This window comes from Oryctolagus cuniculus, chromosome 3 (assembly GCF_051225735.1).
Source record: "Oryctolagus cuniculus isolate XC-2025 breed Fujian yellow rabbit chromosome 3, ASM5122573v1, whole genome shotgun sequence".
Taxonomy (NCBI): Eukaryota; Metazoa; Chordata; class Mammalia; order Lagomorpha; family Leporidae; genus Oryctolagus; species Oryctolagus cuniculus.
In genome coordinates, this window is record NC_142869.1 from 160,772,677 (window position 1) to 160,798,334 (window position 25,658).

The following is a 25,658-nucleotide window of genomic DNA, read 5'->3' on the forward strand; positions in this document are numbered from 1 at the left end:
TGGGATGATTTATTTTGTGTGTTTAAAGTTTCTATTTTGACAGAAGTAGAATTCAATAAGAAGGTACATGTTTCAACCACTGAAAGTCAAAAAGCTAGTATAAAAGGGCAGAAAATGAAATTTAAGTTCCCGTTGCCTCCACTGTGGTTTAATCCTTTATAAGTGTTTCATGTTCAGACTCTCCTCTACCAGGCTGTTCAACTGTTTCCAAGTGGTTCTTCCTATGCGGAGTTGTGATGATGCTTCTCCAATACTCAAAAACCTTAAAAACCACAATCCAATTTCATGAAGTACTTGATAGAACCATCTTTCAAAACCTGGCCCTTTCATTATACGATCCAAGGCATATTTCCATCACCATTTTATATATAAAGCTTCTATTATATATCGCACAGGAGCCAACCCGGACTATTCATTTATCATTGAACCACATCCAGTTATTTCTTCCTCTAATCTTTTGAGAAATTACCTCTCTCTTCTCAGAGTGTCCACCCTTCACCCAACCTTTCACCAGCTGCTTCTGAAAATCTAGCTATCCAGTCACCTGAAGAAGCCTTTTCATTCTTCTCTGTGCCTGACAGGTTCTTTCTCTTCTCTGCACTGTCACTGAACTTCCTGACAGCACCTAGCAGTCCCAGTGTGTATCATGGTTGTTCTTGTTTTTATCTCATTTCTTCCTGTCCATCCCACTCTTACTTGGGTTATTAAAATACAAGAATATGTCTATTTACCATTTACTTCTATTTATTGCAGGAAATCAGGTAGAACCTTTTGTTCATGATTTCTCAATGTCTCTTGATTTGTTCAGTAGCATGAAAAACACTGTGGAATAACAACTGCAAAACAGTCAGAAGCCAGTTCAGTTGTCCTGTTGAGGTTTCCCAAATATGTCCTATGGGAATCTGTTAGAATCTTCTTCAAATCCCTTAGAATACAGACTATGGGGAAAAGCCTCTGAAGAGTATTGGATTGGGAAAAAGGAGATAATCTGGGGTCTGGGAATTAATTTTTTTTTATTTATTTGAAAGGTAGAGTTATAGACAGTGATAGAGAGAGACAGGGAGAAAGGTCTTCCTTCCATTGGTTCACTCCCCAAATGGCCGCCACAGCTGGTACTACACTGATCCGAAGCCAGGAGCCAGGTGCTTCTTCCTGGTCTCTCATGCGGGTACAGGGCCCAAACACTTGGGCCATCCTCTACTGCCCTCCAGGGCTACAGCAGAGAGCTGGACTGGAAGAGTAGCAACCAGGACTAGAACCCAGTGCCCATATGGGATGCTGGTGCCGCAGGCGGAGGATTAACCAGGTGAGCCACAGCGCCAGCCGGGGAATTAATATTTAATCTGAGTTTTATCTGGAAAATGATGAATCATCTTTTTAATTTTTACACCACAGAAGTTAATGATTTAATTTTTAATTTTTTAATTGTTTATTTAAGATGCACGGGGTGGGGCGGTGGAAAGACAAAGAGTGCTTCCATCCACTGGTCCACTCTCCAAATGCCTGAAACAGCAGGGGCTTGGCCAGGTAAAAGTCAAGAGCAGGGAATTTAATCCAGGTTTCCTACATGGGTGGGAGGGACCCAATTATTAGAGCTATCACTACTGCCTCTTTCTCAAGGTATGCCTTTGCAGGAAGCTGGAGTCAGGAATGGAGCTGGGAATTAAAACCAGGCACTTTGATGTAGGATATTGGTGTCTGAATGAGTAGGCTAAATGGCCATCCCAAGTTAATGATTTTAAATATAGCATGTTTCACTTATGTTGAATAGTACAGAAATTGACACATTTTCCCAGCCCCAGAAAACTGGATTCCCCTATGAAAGTATTTTTCTGAGGACAGAGACATTCAAGTGCAAATCTTCTTTGGTAGCTTTTAATATCACTGTGTTATAAGATACTGTCCCTGCCATCTGATTTAGACATAGGTCCCACATGGCAGACACTACACAATTGTAAAACTGAAACTCCTGAGAGACAAGAGAGGATATTTAAATAATACAAATGAAGAGAGTTAGCTTTTATTAGGAGCTTATGAAGTATCAAATTAAGGGTATCATTCGAATTTTCTTATCAAGATATATAAATATTTTATTATTCTACTACTGTACTTTCATTCCTCTTTGAAAAACTTATAGCATGAATTTAATCAAGTTTTTTTAAGGAAAACAATTAGAATTCAGAATGCTTCATGTTGGATTCACAAAACATCAAATGCCAGTGCTCAAAGCAAATCATATGACAAGTGCACTGTTATTGTTCATTCTGACCATTATTCATGGGAAAATCTATAGCTCCATGCCCTAGTTCAGAAGTCAACTTAGGAAAAAAAAGATACTTTTTTCCTACCCTGCTATTTATTCATATTTGATAAATATTTAGAAGCAGTTTTACATCTATATCTGAATATTAAAAATACAGTTTGTCTTAACACACAATATAGTTTTATGAGTCATGCATAGAAAATAGTACCATTAGGAAAACTTCTTAATAACATATTGATTACCTATCTTAATGGAAAACATAATTATAAAAAAGTAAGGCCAATTTGAAATTGTGCATAGAGCCAGTAATTGTGTCTTTAAGGCAATTAAAGGATTTATTGAATCTTGGTTAAAAGTAGATTGACAATGATGTTAAAGAATAAAGTGTCATTTATTTGGTGCTACTTTGTGAATGCTTCTAAGTACAAATCATCTCACGATACCATAGACAATATACTGTCAATCACAACTCAAACAAAAAGTAACCCACAAAACCACATGGCTATAATCAATATACAATAATTATATTTTAAAAAGAAAGAAATTTAGCAATTAATTAAGTTAAGGTGCAGTAACTTTTTTCCAAATAAAATATTAGCACCATACCAGATAAATGGTCTAAAACTATTGGTCTCCTTGTCCTTCTTAAATAACTAAATATAAACATTTTTTCCAAAGCACAAGTATTAATTTGTAAAATCAGTTCTACAGTAGTTAATGCGTATTTTTTTGCTTTTTTTTTCCTGTAAGGAAAAAACATGAAGTAAAAACTTTCACAAGATATGAAAAACCAAAAATTTAAACAAATCTGATCAAACCAAATACTGTCCCTCAGCAATGAGTTCCGACAGAAGCAAACGTGGACATTTCCCGGCGTATGGTACTGAAAGGTGAGAGTTCGAGTTCTGTGGTGTACTCGTTGTCATTGTCATCACTGGTCACCGTGGAAGACTTCTGAATGCATTCCTCACAGCAACAGCAGCAGCACTCCATGAAGGCTCGACTGAAGGGTTTGCAGAGGCAGAAGAGGAGGACCGGGGTGACACAGGACTTAAAAAACAAAAGGAATTGGCTGATGATATTAAGCAGGTCCATTGTCTGCTGTGAAACCCCTGTAGCCATGTAGGCAGTGACGATGTTGCAGATATTTTCCGGAATGATGCAGAATCCGTATAAAATGGTCAGTGCCACTACTGTGCAGTTCATCTGGCTTTCTAGTTGAATCTGCCGCTTATTCCCTCGGGTACAGGCTTTCTCTGCTTTGCGGATTTTCCTCGCAGTCACTAAAGAGCAGGTGATGGTGAAAAGCGTAGGCAAACAAAAGTAACAGCCAAAGTACCACCAGAGTCTCGCACTGTCGTAGGTGAGAGCTAAAACATAGATGGTGTCGGGTAAATCAGGAGAGATCTTTATGATGCACCGTTCCGCCGGAGCCCGGCCAGGAAACCCCAAATCCTCCTTGCTCAGCTGGCGAAGAACAACTTCCGGCAGTGCCAACAGCAGAGCACCCACCCATATAACAGCAAGCTTGGCAGTTGTGGAGGAGCAATTTTCAATCATTTCATAGTACATCTGAACGTTGGTAGCAGCCCGGAAGCGGTCTATACACAGAGCACATAAGGTGAAGGTAGTGACTCCGAGAGACGCGACCTAGGGGCCAAAACAGAATACATTTACTGTGAGTGTTCTGTGAAAGACCAAAGCACAAGGAACTAAATGCAGATAGGCTAAATGCTGCAAAGAAAAAGAGGCAGCTATAGAAATGGGAGGCATGGGAGATAGGAGAGAGAAGGAAAGAGAAAAAGAAGTTCCAGAAAAGAGTCCTGGGTGGAAGTCCTAAAGTTGTTATTTATGAAATGCAGTTAAGTTTGTATTCCTTAAATAAAAGGTTTCTGGGGAAAAAAACAAAAAGAAAAGAAAATAGGGGGAAATGAAGAAGCTCAGAAATAATGCAGTAAAAAATGTAAAGGTCAGGTGATCTAATGTCATTTTATCATAGACAGGGACCCAGAGACACTAGGCTTTCATTCACCATGAAAGCGCTTGCCACCAGGGGACTTAGATCAGGAGCAGAGTGAGTGGGAGAGGGTCCCCCTTTCATTGCTGAAAAGGATGGTTGTGTTTTCCAGTGTGGGGGTCAGCAACAAGCCTACACAGCAAACATTCAAGGCTTTATTGAATGGCCTAGACGATTAGGGGTCTGCTCTGATTTCTCCTAAATGGAAAAAGGAAGCTTAATATTCCTCTAAAGGCATATGCTTGTGGAAAATAAAAATGGAAAATTCTCCAAAGGCTAAAATCAAAGGGAAAGCAAATTCCTAACAGGTCATGAATGTGTGGCCTCTCTACACAGAGTGCTGGTGCTCAGGGCATCTGTGCATACATATAAATGTTTCATTAATTTCCCCCAGAACGATGGGGCACAGGTACCCAAGTACATGGAGGCAGGAGATGAACCTGGAGCCAATGTGAGCGGGAATTCAGTCAAACACTCCCTTATGAATTTGGAGTTTTCTCAATACTGACATCTTTAGAGGTATAAAGAGAAAAAGTAATGGGAGACAATGGAGAAACTTGTCTACATGACAGGATGAGTCTGGGCAAATTGAAGGGAAAAAAAAGGAAAAAAAATCCCAGCAAATTCTAACCAGGAGCCTAAATTTTTTTAGGGTCAGAATTTACACAATCTATGTGGCTCAGGAAAACCCAAAACACAACTGAAAACCTTCCCATGTACCTGGTAGAATCGCTCATACTCTCTGGAAGAATGCACTTTAAAACCAAGCCTCAGAGAAACCTCACTGAATTCAAAGAAGTATGTTTACAAAATTAAAAAAGTACACTATGTAAGAGTTGGTCATCAAGTACTTACATGCTGAACAAGTTACAGAATCAAAAATAAAAGTACCATGAAGTAAATGTTTCTCAAATTTAAAGAAATATCATACTGAAATGGTATCAAAGAAAACAGGTGACATAAAAATCATCATAGAAATATGTAGAAAGGAGTCCAATAGAATGTCTATATATCCCATCCACAGAAAACCTTTTTATCAGATAACTCGGTGACCCCGGCTCATGGAGCACCACGTCCAAAAAGGAACTGCTTGTATATGAAGATGGTTCAGACATCTACGAAAATTGACAGTTAAAGCCTAAGCACAAAAAATATATACCTTTTTTTTTTGCAGAGAATTTTTCCAAAAAATATAAACAAGTGTTCCTGATATAATCATACAATCACTCATTTATCTATAAAATATCTTTTGAGGCTCATACTTTAACTCTAATGGGCACCTGCACATATAGCCAATATAAGTACACAATTCTTGATATCAGCTCTATCCTGGCATGCTTGATATCAGGGTTATAAAAAGCCCAGGAGCAGTCCTTCCAACAAGGAGATCAGAGCCAAAACGGGAAGCATGGTCCCCAAAGTCCCAGGGTGAACAGAAGTATCAAAGTTACTCAAGTGTTTGGGTGAAAATTCAAGCAATTTAATGATTAATACATGTAGCCATTATTTATATGCTTAAATAAGAACAATGAATATTCTAAGTATTAACTTAGAAAAATCTTAGAATCAACACAAAATATTTAGAATAAAAGTTAAGGAGATTTCAGATAAAACAGAGGATAAAAAGTAGACTTTGTAGGCAGATAGAATGCATGGGGCTGTACTCAGACCCCATGATATGTGCCTTCATCCCTGCCTGCTGGATGGACAGTTGACGAAGCAGACATAGATCATATGTTAGCAAAGGGGCAAGGAAAAAAAAAGTTAATGTCTAATTGTCAAATGTTAAGTAACAATTTTTATTGTTTTTATTTTTTATTTTTCTACTTTGAAAGACACAAAGAGATAGACAAAGAGAGCTTCCAACGTCTGGTTCACTCTCCAAATGCTCACAATACCCTGGGTTGGTCAGGAGCCAGGAACTCAGGCCAGGTCTCCCACTTGAGTGGCAGGGGCCCTAGCACTTGAGCCATCACCTGCTGCCTCCCCAGCTGCACAGGAACAGGAAGCTGGACTAGGCAGCAGATCTGATTCTGGAACCCAGGCACTGTGATGTAGATGTGGACATCCCAAGCAAAGGTTTAACTGCTGTGCTAACGGGCAAGCCCCTCCAGTTTCTTTAGGACTTGAAAGGATCATGTTGATAAAATGGAAAAAAAAAAAAAAAAAAAAAAAACTGTCCCACAGGTGTTTTTTTTTTTTGTTTTTTTTTTGTTTTTTTTTTTTTTTTTGTCAGGCAGAGTTAGACAGTGAGAGAGACAGAGAGAGAGTTATAGAGAGTGAGACAGAGAGAAAGGTCTTCCTTCGGTTGGTTCACTTCCCTAATGGCTGCTACGGCTGGTGCTGAGCCGATCCGAAGCCAGGAGCCAGGAACTTCCTCCCGGTCTCCCACGTGGGTGCAGGGCCCAAGCACTTGGGCCATCCTCCACTGCCTCCCCGGGCCACAGCAGAGAGCTGGACTGGAAGAAGAGCAACCAGGACTAGTATCCGGTGCCCCAACTGGGACTAGAACCTGGGGTGCCGGCGTCACAGGCAAAGGATTAGCCAAGTGAGCCATGGCGCTGGCCTGTCATACAGTTTTAGTACATAGAACATTAGTTGTTTATGTACTATATTCAAATTGTCACTCTCCCCAAAACTGTGGCAACTTGCCTGTGGATTCTGAGAGCTCTAATATTCTCTCTTGCACATACTGGCTCTACTATAGGAAATAGGGAATTTACATTCTTGCTCTGACTACTCTCATATATATTGGTGGAAATGGTTTGAAAATTAGGTGTAAAGAGGGATTAACTATATGAAGAGCAAACATGAAGAAAACACATGACCAGCAAAGTTCTAGATCAATGCAGATAAAGAGGATATGGCTGGGCTTATAACCACAATTCTTGATGTCCAAATTCTTTAGAAAGTTACCCATCAACACCAGTATCAAAAAACATCATTCTAGGGCAGCACTGTCTTGCAGTAGGTTAAGTGAATACTTTGTGAGACACCTGGCATCTTGTATCAGAGGCCCAGTTCAAGTCCTAGCTGCTCCACTTACAACCAGCTCCCTGCTAATGCACCTAGGAAGTCAGCAAATGATAGCTCAAGAGCTTGGGCTCTTGCTTTCCATGTAGGAGACCTAAATGGAGTTCCTGGCTGCTGGTTTCCGACTGGTCCAGTTGGGTCATTGTGGCCATTTAGTGAATCAGCAGATGGATGATCTCTCTCTCTCTCTCCGTCTCTCTCCCTCCCTCCCTCCCTCTCCCTCTTCCTCACTTTCTCTCTGTATCTCTCTTTACCTCCCTCCAATTTCTTTTTTTTTTTCTTTTTCTTTTTTTTTTTTTTTTTTTTTTTTTTTTTTTTTTTTTTGACAGGCAGAGTGGATAGTGAGAGAGACAGAGAGAAAGGTCTTCCTTTGCCGTTGGTTCACCCTCCAATGGCCGCTGTGGCCGGCGCACCGCGCTGATCCGATGGCAGGAGCCAGGTACTTCTCCTGGTCTCCCATGGGGTGCAGGGCCCAAGCACTTGGGCCAACCTCCGCTGCACTGCCCGGCCACAGCAGAGAGCCGGCCTGGAAGAGGGGCAACCGGGACAGAATCTGGCACCCCGACCGGGACTAGAACCCGGTGTGCCGGCACCGCAAGGCGGAGGATCAGCCCAGTGAGCCGCGGCGCTGGCCCCTCCCTCCAATTTCAAATAGATAAGATAAATTTTTGAAAAAAAAAATCAATCTAACTGCCAAAACCACTTTCTCCATATTCACATTTTTTAAACTAACTTTCAAATAACCTGATAAAAATTTGTCTTCTGTTTCTGCTGCAGACTTAAATTAATTCCAAGGTTGAGGTCTGCACTGGGCCACTCTCTTATGTTCAAATATGTTTCCAGACCTGTGATTACCACACAGGAAAATCTGAGATGGGCTTGCCATTTGCCGCTCTACATCAAACAGTATAATGTGGACATTGAAGTACTTTATGTTTTGATTTTTGAAAGTTTATATTTTTATATTGCTTTTCAATTGTTTTAATTCATTTATCTTAAGAATGTATGAAAGGAAAAAGTTATCCAATGAGCAGATGTGCACACACCCTCAGCATGGCTTTCTGTGCAGTCTTCCCTTAGGCAAAATTCTGGGCGTGTTTCCGCATGGCTCTGTATCTTGAGTAAGTCCACAAAGACAAAGCTACAAAGGTTTTATGCTGTGCATCATTTTAAACTAATGAACAGCATCTATATTAAGAGGAAACCTCAGTATTGTAAAAATCCTGGAGATTGTTGGGAGAGGTATTCTGTGAAGAGCTCAAAACGTCTACTTGATTGGTAGTTTTGTATCACAACTTAGAAAGCACACAGGCACAAAGGATAGCATTGTCTCCATTAATCTCCCTAATTTTAAGTCCAGAGATTTAGAAATTCTGGACCAATTATCCCAAGTGCTAGCATTTGTCCACCCAACTCTAAAATAGGCTAAAGAGAAGTAAGTAACATCAATGCATGTGAGTGGACATGTATTCAGATGGATGTATTAGATTGCCACATCCTTAGGTATCAGAAGCTCTACTGCACATCCACTCTTAATTAGAAGATTTTCTGGTTCTATATATTACATTTCACAAGATAAATAAAGCTATAGTTAAGCAACATGTACACATTTCCAGTGCTTTGCTCAGAAATTCTTCTACAGTGTATTTTACCTGAAGATACTCAGTTTTCAGTCTTACTCCAAAAAGCTTTGCCACTGAATCTGAACCACAAACATAATGTGATCTGTTGTCTTCTTGACAAATTATAGATGAAAGGATTCCTCCCAGCTGTCACACACACATTTCAAGAAGCTCCTTTTGTCTGACCTCCTGTTTTCAAACTGCACCTCTCTCTGATAGCATTCTCTGAAGTTAGGACCCAACTGAAAGGGGGTGAGCAGTCCAGAAGAGTGATAGGAGCAAGAGAGAGCGGTGCTGAAGGGGCCCAGAAGGAAAGCAGCATTGCCCCAAGTGCAGATAGCTCTTTCAACACGGTTGCCAACAGCAACCACAACCCAAATGCCAGTCCTAGACATCCATGCTCTCCTGCTGCCACTGCCTGCAGTGTTATTACTTCAGATATTTTTCTGGAAATTCACTTAAGCACTAAATTGCATGATGTAAAAGAACTGTACAAAGGCTCTGCTCAGCACTTTCCCAAATCATTTCTAGAAGATTTTAAACATGTGTAAAGAAGAAACTGCACACCTCAAACATTAATTGATAAAAATCATCTGAATAAGCAGTAGCAGCCTAATTTCTGCTTACCCAAATGCAAAATCCATCCATGTAATTAAGACTTTTAAATGTTGGGGTAACATGAAAGAATTCCATCACAATTTTCAAATGTTCTTGTTTATGTACGGCTTATTAAAAAGTCTACCAAGATGAATAGTGCAATTATATGCAATTATAAAACTGTATCATGAATGCTGGATCTTCTGCATTTAATGACCATATCTGATTGCTAAAATTCAATATCAGTATGAAATATGCTTTTGAGAGTGAAGCTGTTAAGCATTGGCTTAGATGGGTAGTTCTTTGAAGCAACATCCTGAGAAATGAAATGAATAAGATGCAATCTCATTAATTAAACTGCAGTTGGAGGAATAATTAACAGCAACAAAAGCATAACTGTACATAACTTTTACCAGACATGACTACAAATTCATAAAGTTTCAAGATCAGAGGAAACTGGAAAGAGAAAAATTTGACTGTTGGGGAAAATAAGATATTGAGCATTTTGAGAATACAGAGATGGCAAGAGAATCAAAATAAACAACTCTATGATATTTCTTTGAAACAGCAGTGTTCTGCTCTTCTTTGTATCCCAAAATAATAACAAAGACGTCCCTTCAGTTCTTGCTCATTTCAGAGCAAATAGGCTTCAGGCAGCTGCAGCCACCTAGAGCTTTATCTCAAAGCACAGGAGAGACTCAGGAAACGTTGAGGCCGAGAATTTTCACAAAGAATAGCAACTCCTGCACTAAACTACAAGGATAAGGATCACTCTTTTTTTTTTCTTTATTTTATTTATTTGAAAGACAGAGTTACAGAGAGGCAGAGGCAGAGAGAGAGAGAGAGATCTTCCATCTGCTGGTTCACTCCCTAGATGGCTGCAACAGCCGGAGCTACACCGATCCGAAGACAGGAGCCAGGAGCTTCCTCTGGGTCTCCCACGTGGGTGCAGGGGCCTAAGGACTTGGGCCATCCTCTACTGCTATCCCAGGCCACAGCAGAGAGCTGGATAGGAAGAAGAGCAGCTGGGACTAGAACTGGTGTCCATATGGGATGCTGGTGCTTCAGGCCAGGGCTTTACCCTACTGCACCACAGCACCATCCCCAAGGATCACTCTTCTTTATCACCCCTATACTGTTCAGTATCTATGACTTAACTGAACTCTGTCAGTGGCAAAGAGAGAACCATGTTAACTGAATGCTGTATATACCTTCATATGAGGATACTTTAAAAAGTTAGTGGTAAATGAAATTAAAAGGCAAGTTATCTTAGGGCAAAAATTTTTGAAATCCATGCAAACTGGGGATCTTCAAAAAGTTCATGAAAACACATAGAATGAAAAAACTATGAAGACTTCAAATTAACTTTGCACCAAAATAAAGTTGTCTTATAAAGCCATTTTTCAGAACCTTTTAAAGTACCCTTGTGTGTATGTATGTTTTATGTACATATGTGCATAAACACATGCATCTATAGAGGTATATGCTTTTTTGAGAGAAAAAAATAAATCCTACAAAATACTTTACATTGTGCTTGCTGCTAGGAACAAAGAGGAATAAGGCATGGACCAAAGTCCTCAAGAGATCTGGAATCAAAAGCACAATTTCTTGACTATCCTGCTACCATGCACTCAGTAAGTTTATAGACAGACTCATTACAGGGTACTAGACAGATCGCTTTACTATGCAGTGTTCCTGGTACACTTGCTGTGACTTCCCTTTATCAGGGACACATCCATGCATGCTTGGAGACTTCTGTAGAGGATCAGTAGTTTAATGAGATTGGATGACAAACATAATTTCAAATAATCTTCTAGGAAAATTGCTACACATGTCTAACTAGCTTTATAGACTGACAGACTGACCAACTAACAAAACCTCTTGTGATTTATAGTTGTATTTGAAGAGATGTGATGTAATTCTTGGCAAAAATCATCAATGTTCTACTTAGTTTATCAGAATAGGATAACTTGGGATTGGCAGTTTGAACTATGTGTTAACACTCAGGACCTCAGTGACTCCTGTTTTAACTGAGGCATGCATTTAAATTGGTGAGATGTAAGGATAGCGCACAAAGGCAAAAGAACTTAAAGACCCTTCAGAATTCATATTTCAATGTGCTTTCTTTGTTCGTGAGATCCACAGTAACTCTTGTAAAGTTGTAAAAGGTTTGCCCCCAAGAAGGAAAAGAAAATAGCCAAGAAAGGAATGTCATTAGCTTTATAAAATACATTAGTCATTTACAGGGTCATTTAATGTTTTGATGAATTATTTCTCTTATATATTAATACATTTTAGGCATAAAATTTATGCTATTACAGTATTTGCTAATTTAGAGATTTACAAAGTACTTGAGAATGAATAGAAAGGCCTCAAGTTACTCAAATCATAAATAATTTCATTATATTCCATGTTTAAAAGCTTTACTGACCCAAACTGCATCTACTTTAAGTCTTATTAAGAGGTTTATTCCTAACTATAGTTAAGGTGCACTGAAGTTAATGACCACATATTTCAAGTGACATTTAAAATATCATAATGGATAAGTTCTCAGTTTCCTTAACAAGGAACTAGGCAATATGTATTTCTCCACTTACTGTGGACCCCTAGAGGATGATATTCCATAAAAGCCCACTGGAATGAGATTTTAAAAAAACCTAGTAAACATAGAAAACTTGGAAAATATAATGGAAATTTTTGTTACTGGTGTCTCCAGTCACCTGATAAATTTTGTTAGAGAACAAAACAGAAATAGGTGGTCTGATCAGGATAATGAAGCACCTCACATATAACCATCCACATGGAAATGGTCTTGTTCTTCAGCTAGTCTCTTATCACTCCTGGAAAGACTGAACTTAGAAGAGCTCACTAGGAAAAACATAAATAACCTCAGCTTTCACATGTTTTGTCCTTCAGTCAAGCTTGAATCTATGAGATCATGAGTCCAAATTTCTACGCAGCATCTACATTGACCAACTTAAGACCACTGTTGAGAAATTAACCCAGTGAGCCTGCTATGTGACAGTGACTTTGGGGAAAGATTCAGAATGAAACTGCCATCTTTCATAATAGTATTACTCTTTCTAGTACAAGTTAATTGTAAGGTTAATGGCTTCGTAGGTTTTTGTTACAAATAAAACAAAGGAAAAGAAACCTATAAGGCCATACAATAATTAGGTTAGGAGTTATATTTGATAAATCAAGATATAAACAGATTTAACCAGTGTTCAAATTTCTAAGTCAGTGCAAATATCAGGTCCTAAGGACATCCAGGCTACAGTATTCACTGTGCTCCACGTTAAATCCATGTACATTCCAAACAATAGGAAGAAACAGCACACAGATGCTTTAGGAAAAATAGTAATCTACAGATATCTTCTAATAACTATTGCTCCATTTCTTAGAAATTTACTGCAAAGAAGGAAAGAAACCATTGAGCGAGAATATGAAGTGAATAGACAATACAGATCACCAAAAGTATAAATCTTATAAACTAAATATCTGTGATACATTTCTCTGAACCTTCTAGTACAAGCCAGTAATAAAGCTGATGGGGATGAAGACCAAGGTATCTCTAAGGAAATTTTCCTTCACATGAAACAATCTTTAAGAATAATTAAATGACTGGAATACACTGATTTGTATAAAATAGATTTCTAACCAATGTCATGACAACTATACTATAGCCTAAGTTATGCTTCACATTAAAACCAATATTAACTTCACCTATTTATGTGTGGTCCTTTGTTTATTAGAAATTTTAGAAACAAGGGCATTATTGTTAAGAAAAAATATTCATGGGCCCTACCCTGTGGCATAGTGGTAAAGCCACTATCTGTGGCACCTGCAGTTCATATGGGTGCCTGTTCGAGTCCCAGCTGCTGCTCCTCTGATCCAGCTCCCTGCTAATGTGCCTGAGAAAGCAGCAGAGGTTGGCCCATGTGCTCAGGCCCCTGCACCCTTGTGGGAGACCCGGAAGAAACTTTTGGCTCCTGGCTTCAGAACGGCCCAGCTCCCAGCTCTGGTCAATGTGGACATTTGGGGAGTGAACCCGCGGATGGAAGATCTCTGTCTCTCCCTCTAGTTCTCTCTCTCTGTGACTCTGTCTTTCAAATAAATAATTCTTTAAAAAGAAAGAAGGAAAATCCATGCGTTTGGGCAATGAAGGCTAACCTATTGTAGGACAGTGGCTATGGAGAATAACTGGTCAGGATAAAAGTAGGATGAACACAGGGAAGTTTCTTTTTAAACTCTAAATGACTTGGCCTTTTATGCCTGTCTTGTATTTGCCATAATCCTTGCCCTTCAGGGTAACTTCCCATAAAGGAGATACTTCTCTGAGCATCAGTAGGGAGAGTCTGTTGTTCAGACAGCAATGAGTAAGATGACCTTTATCAAAAGGTCTTCCCTTCAGAGGGCATGCAGGTCACAACACTACAGCAGTGAAACACTTCAATTAGTGTTTTCAAACTAAAAGCAGAGAGTAGGAGGAATGTGCCTCACCCTTCCAGGCTTTCACACATCTCTGAAATGAGTGCTCACAGCCACTCTCCCACAGACAGAGGCTTTTTACCCTCAACAGCATCACTGATGTTGAATGTGACACACCCACATGTAATAAATGTCCATTCACTTCTACTGTACCCAGCCTATTATATTTATAAGCTATTCTCAATATTTTGAAGGTATCAACTACTAGCTGTCATTATTGTCTCATTATCTATTTTCTTTTCTTTTAACCTTGATGGTAACATGTCCTTACTTGTTTAAAACAAAACAATTAAGGCAATTTAAAAACCAACATATCTTCCCCAAATTTATTTTCATCCATAAATTCTTCTTTCCTTTTATAGTTCCATTTTTAATTAAGGTTTTCTACCAATGACAATATCTGTAGCACAGTTCATTCCTTCTATAATTAAAAAATCATTTAAAACTTGTCCAACATGTTTTAGCTATAAATCTGTCAAGTGTTTATTAATATAAAAATACAAATGACATAAGGTTAGCATCCTTTGTACTAAGACATGGCTATATATTAGAATTAATACGTTAAATAAATTTTTATACTTCACATTTATTCTCAATAATATAAATTTATTTCAAATTATACATTTTCCTCACACCCAGAGTCCATTTTTTGATCACTGATGTTATTTTTTTTTTAATTTTTTTTTGACAGGCAGAGTGGACAGTGAGAGAGAGAGAGACAGAGAAAGGTCTTCCTTTGCCGTTGGTTCACCCTCCAATGGCTGCCGCAGCCAGCGCACTGCGGCCGGCGCACCACGCTGATCGGATGGCAGGAGCCAGGTACTTATCCTGGTCTCCCGTGGGGTGCAGGGCCCAAGCACTTGGGCTATCCTCCACTTCACTCCCTGGCCACAGCAGAGAGCTGGCCTGGAAGAGGGGCAACCTGGACAGAATCCGGCATCCCGACATGGACTAGAACCCGGTGTGCCAGCGCTGTAAGGCAGAGGATTAGCCTACTGAGCCACGGCGCTGGCCGATCAATGATGTTATTATGATGTTCCTCAATTGTTCACTAAGGAGTTCTTTTTTTTTTTTTTTAAGATTTATTTATTTATTTGAAAGAGTTACACAGAGAGGAGAGGCAGAGAGAGGTCCTCCATTTGCTTGTTCACTCCCCAGTTCGGCCCAAGCTATGCTGATCCAAAGCCAGGAGCCAGGAGCTTCTTCCCAGTATCCCACACGGGTACAGGAGTCCAAGGAATTGAGCCATCTTAAACTGCTTTCTTAGGTCACAGCAGAGAGCTGGATTGGAAGTGGAGTGGCTGGGACTGGAGCTGGCGCCAATATGGGACGCAGGTACTGCAGGTGGTGGCCTAACCCACTACAGCACAGTGCTGGCCCCTCACCAAGGAGTTCTAATGCTTTTCCAGAGTAGTAACACATTTTCACTTATTTCCCCTTGTGAATGGTTTTCATGATGATGAATTAAAAATAAAAACAAAATTATTTGTAGTTTAGTAATTACAATTTGAATGACACACTTTTTTATTTTATTTATTATTATTATTATTTTTATTTTATTTATTTATTTTTTTTTTTTTGGACAGGCAGAGTTAGACGGTGAGAGAGAGAGATAAGAGAGAGAGAGAGAGAAAGGTCTTCCTTCTGTTGGTTCACCACCCAAATGGCCACTATGGCCGGTGCGCTGCACCAATCCAAAGCCAGGAGCCAGGTGCTTCCTCCTGGTCTCCCATGTGGGTGCAGGGCCCAAGCACTTGGGTGCCATCCTCCACTGCCTTCCCAGGCCACAGCAGAGAGCTGGACTGGAAGAGGAACAACTGGGACAGAACGGGCCCCAACTGGAACTAGAACCCGGGATACCAGTGCCACAGGCAGAGGATTAGCCTAGTGAGCTGCAGCGCTGGCCTGAATGATACACATTTTTAAGATGAATCATGTTTTAAGATGAAATTTCTCCACATTTAACCAAATTTTCATCATTGGCAATGTGTTAAACTATTCTTTCTTCATCCAATCCTCTAAAGAAATCCAAATATCACCCTATCTCATTTCTTGATGTGAATTAGATTATTAGATGCTGATCTTATAAAAGAAGGGTCTGAACAAAGGAAAAAGACAGTAAAGGTAGGAGCTAAGACCTTGAAAGTTGAGAATGACAAAGAGGTGGCTATTTGCAAAAACACTGGCAGGCCTGAGTACAGTCACAGACTTAATAGAATGACTCATTCCAGACAGGGATCAGATCAATGACCTTGACCTCATTAATGTTATGAACCACTCAAGTGTGCAGACAGATATCACTGAGAACAATCATAATTCATAAACTTAAAATATCCTGCTGCAGGAGCAAGACTGGCACTATGATTATATTTTGTGTTTTATGAAAGTTACATGGGAACTACCTAAACTAGCTTTGCAAATAGACCTCTTATTTAAAGTTGCAGTAATCCCATTCTCCACTGTCCCCTGAAATTTTAGATGTGATCATCTCTTCTGGAATAAAAAACACTATTCTAATTAGAATATTTAAGAGTTAGTCTTGGCAACACGGGTGAGTTAATTATGGGACTTTGGCAGGTCAATTCTTGGGAAATGAAATAATAGGAGCATCCCTGGAGGGTGGAAGTAGAAATGCAATGCCAGAGGCAAGTCTCATTGCACAATTGCCTGCCCATTCTTCTCTTCCCACAGTATACACCCCAGACACAGGTCTATGTGCTTACTAACAGAACACTATTAAATGCAGTTGCAGCGGAGGTTTAAAAAAAAAAATTCTAACAAGCTCCATGCAGCATAAGGATAAAGGGCAAGATAGACTCTCACCCACCCAGATTTGGGAAGACTCACAAGATGAGATTTGTTTTGATTTTTAGACATATTTGATTCATTGTCTCTGTTGAAGACTGCTTTTCTGATATGGCAGGACACCTCAGAAGTCCTCAGGATCTCAGGACAAAACTTTACACTCATTGCATACTTGAGAGATTCACCTATTTCTTAGGAAACTCTATTATTTATACATCCTTTTCCCTGGCTCTACAACAGAGCTCCAATTATCTCCCTGGTTGGCCTTCTTTCCTAGGTTTTCCAAGGTCAAATGACATAATATGTATGTTTTTCAGATTTTCAGAAGAAAACAATTCAAGTTAATGTACTTTTAATACATTGTTAAATAAAGCATTCATTTAAATAAACGTTTACAGTTTGGTTTATTTAATGTTCATACAGCTAATAAGAGCTAATAATTGTGAAAGTGAAGATAGTTATCCTAAGCATTGAAATAAATTCTGTATTCTAAAAGAAATTTCTAGGACTGTCCTATCTGCTGTATTCTCTTGTTATCATCATTATTATTTTGGGCTTATTATCCTAGGAAAGCTAAAGAGAACAAGAAATGGAGAATTAAAAATTTCAGAGGATGGGCATTTAGCCTAGCTGTTAAGTCCCTTATGAGGGTATCTGAGTTTGATAGCCTTCTTGGCTCCTCGCTCCAGCTTTCTGCTAACAGAATCTGGGAAGCAGTGGTGATGGCCCAATTAATTAGGTTCCTGCCACTTCTCTGGGAGAACTGTACTGAGTTCCTGGTTCCCAGCTGAAGTCCAACCTAACCCTGGATGTTGAAGATATGTGGGAGTGAACCAGCAGAATGGAAGCTTGCTCTCTCTCTCTCTCTCTGCCTCTCAATTTAATTCTTAAATAGTCTCATAGTTATAATTTTCACCATTAATTAAGATATATGTATGAAGACTAGTAGTTGTGAGGACATAATTGAAAAGAATTAGAGAAAGCTCAGTTTTCACTTGACCTTCTCTATATTCAATCATAATTAAGATTATGAGCTGATCCATTTCAGGGTCATTCGCGAACTTCCATAATGCTTTGTTCAAATCTTTATTATAGTATTCCTAACACTGTAGAACATTACTTAAATAGCCGTAGCTCATCTATGATTTTCATTTTTGAAAACTTTTTCCCTTGTTCCTCTCCCCACCTTTCCTCCTATTCACTCCTCACATACTGCTTAACCTAGAAAAAAAGCCCAATGAATGTTTGATGAAGAATGGATGATAAATGAATGAGTGAATAGTAACATTATGGTAAAGGACTATAGAAAAGAATGAATTATTCAAACTTTTTTAATCAGTTGAGTAGTACTATCTAATATATAATTCTTAAAAGGTTAATGTCAGATATCTCTTAAATGGTAGTAAAGAAAAATCTATGCTCCTGTTTATATTTCATTGACTAACTTTAGAGAAGGATACGTTTGTCCTATAATCAACAGTTTATGGAAACTCTTTGAATTTTGCATCTGAATATCATAAAGGCTTTATTTCTTATAGAAGACCCAAGAGTTAGCTTTATAATATACCATTTAGGAATAAAGTTACAAATGAAAATCAGTCTAAGAAATTGTCTTCTTTTCCAGATAGAGTCATCAGTTAAATAGTTAAATATTTTCCTTTACATGGGAATGTAGAAAACGATTGCAAAAGGATTAATGGAAGTCATAAAATATTTGTTAAGCACCACTCTCATTTATTGAGTCCATTTTTCCCTGAGACTATTAGTAGCTTTCATTTTTGTCATAAAAATGTATTTTTCCACTTAAAAGCCCATCAGAATACGTAGCTACCACTCAAACAAATTTACCATCTGCTATGGTACATGTGCTTCTACTTGAATGCAGGGGTTTTAGGGATATCTGTGTAGAACTGGTTACCTGTATGGCAATGTCATCATCAGCCTCCAATACCCCTCTTTTCTTACTTGCCAGTGCTAACTACAATCTAAGGCAATGAAAGAGCCATTTGCTTCACTCAGTTTAAAACCAGTATTTTTTTTTTTTTTTTTTTTACAGGCAGAGTGGACAGGGAGAGAGAGAGACAGAGAGAAAGGTCTTCCTTTGCCGTTGGTTCACCCTCCAGTGGCCTCCACGGCTGGCGCACCGCGCTGATCCGATGGCAGGAGCCAGGTACTTTTCCTGGTCTCCCATGGGGTGCAGGGCCCAAGCACTTGGGCCATCCTCCACTGCCTTCCCTGGCCACAGCAGAGAGCTGGCCTGGAAGAGGGGCAACCTGGACAGAATCCGGCGCCCAGACCGGGACTAGAACTGGTGTGCCGGCGCCGCAAGGCGGAGGATTAGCCTAGTGAGCCGCAGCACCGGCCTAAAACCAGTATTTCTAAAGCCATTGGGGAAACCAGTTCTTGTCAGAAAAGATTCTATACTGGTCACAAATTATCCCTGGAACAGAGACCCTAGTGAGATGCATTCCCTTTATTTGCCTTCTACCTTCAGGCAAAAAATATTGTATCCCATTAAAAAAATAGAGTGAGATCTGGAATTATTTCAGAACTATTTGAAGCCTTCTGCCCCACTGCATCCTATAAAGGCAGGAGTTCTTAAAGAGGAACCTGTATCATTCAAACCTCCCAGTGAGCATATAAACAGAAGTACATATTTGACAGTGGATATGGATCAGGTGATCCATTCATCAAGCAATGAGCAAAAACCAGTTCCAGTTGCCATGTCCATGCCTCAATTTGATAGATCCTTAAGTGAATAGTATGGTAGCGATGACTTTACTATTCTGCTATGACAATCAACACCCAGACCTCCATATCCAGCACACATACACACACACTACACATAAAGTCATTGCTTTGAATATAGATTTTCTAGTGTCTCTCTCCATGATAAACCAACCTAAAATTCTGAATTGATGAAGATGCCCACCATCCATCCAGATTCTTCCCCACTTGTTCCCATTTCCTACCACTCCATTGGCCCTTTGTCTTTATAAAATATATCAGAAGTCCACAAAAATATCATAATCAGGTGATAGAAAGGAGAGGTTATCAACTTCAACAGTTCCCAGCACATACTCATGCCAAGCAATACTAAACATCACAAAACTCCCTTTCTAGTGATAGCCCCTGGAACCTGGTGCTATCCTTGAGGTCAATAGATTGAAATAAATGGAAGATACGAATGCAAATTGTAAAGACTATAGTTTCTGCTCCAAAAGAGTCTCCTCTTTTTCTGCACAAACATGACACCCCAATTCCATTATCCACTCATAGTATGTTAATACATAAAGTATAGAAAAAAAGGAACTACAGTAGAAATGAAAGATAGAGAGAAGATGGGAGGAAAAATATTTAAAAATCAGTAGTAGTGATCAATTGTGCATAATGTTTAAATTTAGGAAAAATTAAAAAAACATTGAAAAAGGCAAGATATATTAATAACAAAATGGTCAGACCTGCGCTATAAATCAGTAGGATGGTGTATGTTTTTTTTAAAAAAAGTGAAAAGCTAGCCAAGAAATAAAATAATAAAAAATGAATAAAAGCCAAAATCTAGACACATATAAGGAGAAAAATTATAAAATAATTTTTCGAAGTGTTAAGGCCAAAAAGAAAAATAGTGGGGAGGAAGTGGATTTTGCAGAAAGTTTGAGCAAATACATTTATAAAATCCTTTACCAGTCTAACACACATTGTGATTTTAACAGCATAAAATGCAACTTATGTAATTATACTTGATTATTAAAAGTTATTTTTGGCACATTAAAATATATAGTTCTCTCCAATTATTGCAATTGAAGAAAATCATCAGTTACCAACTGTGGGACTTACTGCATGTTTATGACAAATAAGAGGAAACTTCAGAACAGAAGAAACCATACATTTCATCATATAAATGACATTGACTGGCTCATTAATCTTTCCTGCCTAGTGATTATAAAATATATATGTTTTAAAGATGCCAAAGAACAGAAGGCAAAAGAAAACACTCACTGGGTACAGCCTTGGTCTCAGGGCTATCTGAATAATTGACAAATGTCAACATGAAGCGCTGAGACTAACGGTCTGACCAGGTATATGCATACAGGATTGTAATGGTCATTTCACTTCTTGGAGCTGTGTTTCCTCGAAGAAACGAGGGAGCTGGATTAGGATGGCCTGTTTCTAATTTAACATGATAATCTAAAAGCCGCTCTGGTGTATGCTGTGGTTCCTCCCAGAGTTCCACAGGAGTGAAACCCTGATTCTCCCAGATGCAGGACCTATTCGCTGCATCTCTCTCTAGGAATTGCTCTGGACCAAGGAGATTCACCATCCTCAAGGTTTGCACCATTCCTGGGAACACCTTGCATTTAATGACTGTACCGTTAAAGGACAGGAAGCTGAGCTCTCTTCCCTGAATTCAGAACATCCTTGGGGCAACTCCAGCCCTAGAGCTCCCCAGGCGGCCAGCTGAGGTCTTCGTGGTAACTACATCACAGTTCAAGTTCTCCCTCGGCCAGATTTTGCTCTCCTTAATGCCTAGTAGATATTGAACCTGAGTGCGCAGCCCCCAGAAAGCTTCTTGCTCCAATAAATCTCGATCTCAGGGTTTGTGTTTTCAGGAACTGTACCTGAAACAGACACTAAGCCCGTCTTATTTCTGTGAAAACTGCAGTGCCTCCTGGAGGCAGAATTGCTTTATTTTGAGATTCGGTCAGTAGTTCTTGCTCTCAGTAATCAGGAATTAATGAAGCCAACACTATTGCCCAATAATTATTTTTTCAAAACTTGCTGAGACATGATAAAATTGTTTCCATGGAATAAGGGTTAGATAGCACATAGACTATCTGTGAAAATTTTCATTCACAAGTCTAGCAGTGAAAAATGTGTACTGTATTGTAATTGTTCAAGGGAAAAACAAATGAGTGAATTTCTTCAGCCTTTGTTTCTTGAAAACTAAAGCCTAGTACCAATAACTGAAAGATAGACAGGGTTATAGAGATTGGGGAAAACTAAATTTAGAAAATCCAGACAGTAAAAGACAGATTTTTCCCAACAGTAAGATATTAGGTAAATCCAAAATATTCTTAAGGAGCAAACAATTACATTACAAAGTGAAAAAAAAGGGGGGGGGAGAAAGTATTACATCTAAAAAAGTTTTTCAAATTAAAAGGAAAAGTAAAACACACAGATTATATAACATGGCTCAAAACTCTTACTACACAAACCAAAGTTTTTATATTCTTCCCTAGAGTAGATAGAATTCTTTTAAAGTTTCCTTTCAAGAACTTTGACATATCTTTTTCTCTCTTTGCCTTGTCTTCTCTATTGTTTTTCCCTCTAATGTACAGAGATTTCGACATGTCCAACACATTTCTAGATCTCTCACTTTATAGTTTACTTGTTGTTTCCTTCTTAAGTCAATTAATCCTGCTTTATTCAAACAGCAGTCAAAGGAATCTGAACTTGGAATTGTCCTTGAGAAGCAAATTGGTAAACAGACACATAATCACAAACACAAATTCAACTATGTCATCCAGAATCCAAAAATGAACTGTCTACCAAGTAAATATAGATGTTTCAGAGGTACTTTGAACTTGGCAACAAGAGAAGTCTGGATTCTGGTGAAGCAGTAACAGCTGATTTAGTAGCCCTGGAATGATTCTGCATCTGATCCCTGTCAAGATAACAGAGGGTTTTATTTACTGTCTCTTGCCTTGGTCCTTCTAAATAGGTACTGTTTTCTGTTTACTTATCCCGTAGCTTAAAGCCCTGGGACAATGTTGAACATAGTGTCACTGGCCCTGGTGCCAGACAGGATCAGGGGCTCCGGAATATTTACGGTTTCCCTTCTTCTGCTTCCATAAATGAAATGGACAGTCTGAATGGAGAAAATCAAGGGCCAGCTGGCCAAAGACACAACTGGCAGCAAAACACTTGGGCCCCTTCCAAGAGCTGGTGTTTACAGAGAGGCCATTTAAAGAGCAAATTCCAACTACCACACGGACGGTTCAGGACCCTAGCCACGGGATGAAGCAGTAGAAATTTACTCAGAATGATTGTCCTTTCCAAAGTTTGCAAAATAATACATTCCTCTTTTAAGAAACTTGCTGGTGTTAGTCAATTCTTTAAAATAGCCAATCCTTTATACTTGTAGAAAATATGTCCTATATACCTCGACAATGATAAATTCTGTACCATTGTGGCCAAAGTCTTATTTTAGCTTAAGTTCATCCATTCAGAACTAAATAAAATTGTTAAAGAATGGAGAAAGAAAAGGAAAAGGAGCAAGACATGACAGAATGTGGATGTGATAGCATAGAAGACAGCCAGACACTTGAGCTAATTTGAGAGGTTATTAATATATCATGAGGCCAAGCTGACAAACAAAGAAAGGCAGATTTCCTTTTTTAAAATAAAATATTGCTCCAACTTTGCGATTCAAAAAAGGCTATAATCTTCCTGGAGACAAATCCACACTGAAGCACAAAAATCTAGTTGGCAAATACTGCTGGTTTTTATTTTCTTGCTGGGCCATGATAACGACAACTATGGGCTGGCCATTTATTTAACCCTAGGTTCTCTGACGGGTGCCAAAGCAGAAACTTACACCACACCATCTTCAGAGAGAGTGATTCAACCCATTCTATGCACTATAAGATGTCTTTTTTTTTTTTTTTCACAGCCCAGGAACAGACGAATTTGCAGGCTAACAAAGCTGCCTCTTTTTATACATACATGCATAAACGATTGGAATGAGAATTGGAGAACTGGAGATGAAGGGGAAAGGTCCAGCGAGTCGGTGGGCCCAGCAACAGCTCTGATGCCTCTGATGCCGTGAGCCTGGAAACCCAGAAAGCTAGCAGCCTGTCGCCCCCGCCCCCCTACCCCGAGCCCTCACCTCGATGTAGGGCACGATCTTGCAGGAGAAGTCCTCCAGCAGCCACTTCTTGGTCAGCTCGTGGAAGATGACGAGCGGAAGGCAGAAGAAGATGATGAGGAAGTCCCAGAAGGCCAGGTTGGCCAGGAGGGAGTTGGAGATGCTCCGCATGTAGTAGTTGTGACACACGATGCACATCACCGCCAGGTTGCCGATGATGCCGGTCCCAAAGATCACCACTGACAAACACATGACCGCATAGGCTCCGTAGGACTCCTGGGTCAGCGGGTAGAAGGGGTTCTTCAGCCTTACTCGCCGGTTAGTGCTGTTACCCCGGCGGGGACCCCCGCGCTCGTGGACCTCTTCGCCTGAGGACCCATTCTGGGCCAGCGCCCGGCCAGGGGGTGCAAATGTCCGCCCCTCGTGCCCTGCCAACCCACTGGCCGTCTTGGGTGGGGGCTTGTGGTGGGAACCCTGGAGTTTGCCGGCTCTCCTTGGCCAGTAGAGATCGCTGGCTACAGGTTCCGTCTTCACACTCTGCTCCTGGCTGCGCCCGGAAATGCCAGCGCCCCTGGGATCCTCCTCTTCGTCCTCTGAGGTCTGAAGGAAGCGCTGGAGGGCCGTGGGGTCTCCTCTCCTCAAAGTTCCGGGGACCTCCTGGACCCGGACGCCTTTCCATCTCCAGGAGCCAAGCAGCCTGGTCGGAGGTCCCGAGGGCTCCGCTGCCGACGCCTCCGCCCCTCTGCCTGCACCTGGGTCACCGCCCCGGGCGTCTGGCAGGTCCCAGGAGGGCGCCGAGCGCAGCGCTGCCTCCCTCTCCTCCCCTGGCGCGCGGGCTCTCAGGACGTCTCTTGCAGAATTTTCTGGTCCCCACGAGCCTCTGCCGCGGCGCTGGTTCCGTACAGGTGAACAGCTCTCCCCCAGACAAGTTTCATTCCTGGGCGCAGGGGCAAACCCGAAGGCAAAAGACGCGGAAATCTGGAGCAGTAGCAGCAGCAGAAGCTGCAGCCGCAAAGTGCCGGCGGCAGGCGCGTCCGGGGCCCACATGGCTGGGCGAGGGCGCACCGGCAGCCGCGGCGGCTCCCGCTCAGGATCGACACCTGCTGCCCAAGTTGCTCCTGCGAGTTACACACATGTCACATACTCACCCAGCCGGGGCAGCGTGAGACCGAAGGTTTTGGGGAGGATGAGGGATGAGTCTTGGGGTCACACACTATACCCCCTCCTCTACAAGCCTTTCTTGCTTGGCGTCCTGCGCATTTCTCAGCCAAATCCAATCCGAGCCTCTGTGTGCCCCCAAGTTGCAGAGATGGAAAGGCTACTCCCTGTGGCTGACCTTGAAAAGTTGCAACCGCCACCTGAGTGTCGATTATTGTTGCGCCTGGGAGAAGCTGGGAGGAAGTCCCCACCCCACACCCCCGACGCTGCTCCCTGCTTTTTGGGGCGGCTGCCTTCTTGGTAACAGTTGCTCTGCCTGTTTACATCCTTTTGATACGGCTTTATCCGGTTGCAAGCCGAGGTCTCCAGACGCAAAGAAAAACAAGGCCCCCTCCCCCAGACGGCTGGCAGGCAAATCCCACTCCCAGCTGGGCTGGAAACAGGTTGCGGAGGTCCGACGCCTTGCGGACGCGCCGGGACACGCTCGCCCCGCCTAACCCCAGCGACCGGAGAAGCGGGACTCGAACCCCGCGGCCAAAGTTGCTTCTCCTCCGGCTCAAAGTTGACGAGCCGGCGGCCCTTGCAGCTGGGCGCCGTGCCCCGGCGGAGGAGGGAGTCGTGGGCGGAATGGGGGCGAGGGGGGAGCCGGTCTGCCGCGGGCTGTGCTGCCGGCCGCCGGAGCTTGTCACCGCCACGGCGGGCGCCGCGGGGAGTGTGGTGCCTGGAACCGCCGCGGGCGAGGCTGTGCGCGGCCGGGAAGGGGGAGGTGGCCCGGCCTCTCTCCAGCCGCTGCGCGCGCCCGCG

At 41.1% G+C, this 25,658-nt stretch overlaps 1 protein-coding gene across 1 annotated transcript; it reads right to left on the reverse strand.

Moving 5' to 3' along the window:
- Positions 1-1,997: 1,997 nt before the first annotated feature.
- Positions 1,998-25,172, reverse strand: GPR37 (G protein-coupled receptor 37). Its single transcript, XM_002712064.6, has 2 exons — positions 23,718-25,172; positions 1,998-3,913 (listed from the first exon to the last, which is right to left on the reverse strand). Exons 1-2 carry the CDS (start codon positions 24,741-24,743, stop codon positions 3,095-3,097), a joined length of 1,845 nt encoding a protein of 614 aa, XP_002712110.3. The 5' UTR covers positions 24,744-25,172; the 3' UTR covers positions 1,998-3,094.
- Between the last annotated feature and the right edge of the window lie 486 nt (positions 25,173-25,658).

Excerpts from the sequence above, each read along its gene's own strand:
- GPR37 (XM_002712064.6), bottom strand. The coding sequence starts at position 24,743 with ATGTGGGCCCCGGACGCGCCTGCCGCCGGCACTTTGCGGCTGCAGCTT. Across the intron at positions 3,914-23,717 it reads AGATCGTGCCCTACATCGAG|GTCGCGTCTCTCGGAGTCAC; the intron begins GTGAGGGCTCGG and ends TTTGGCCCCTAG.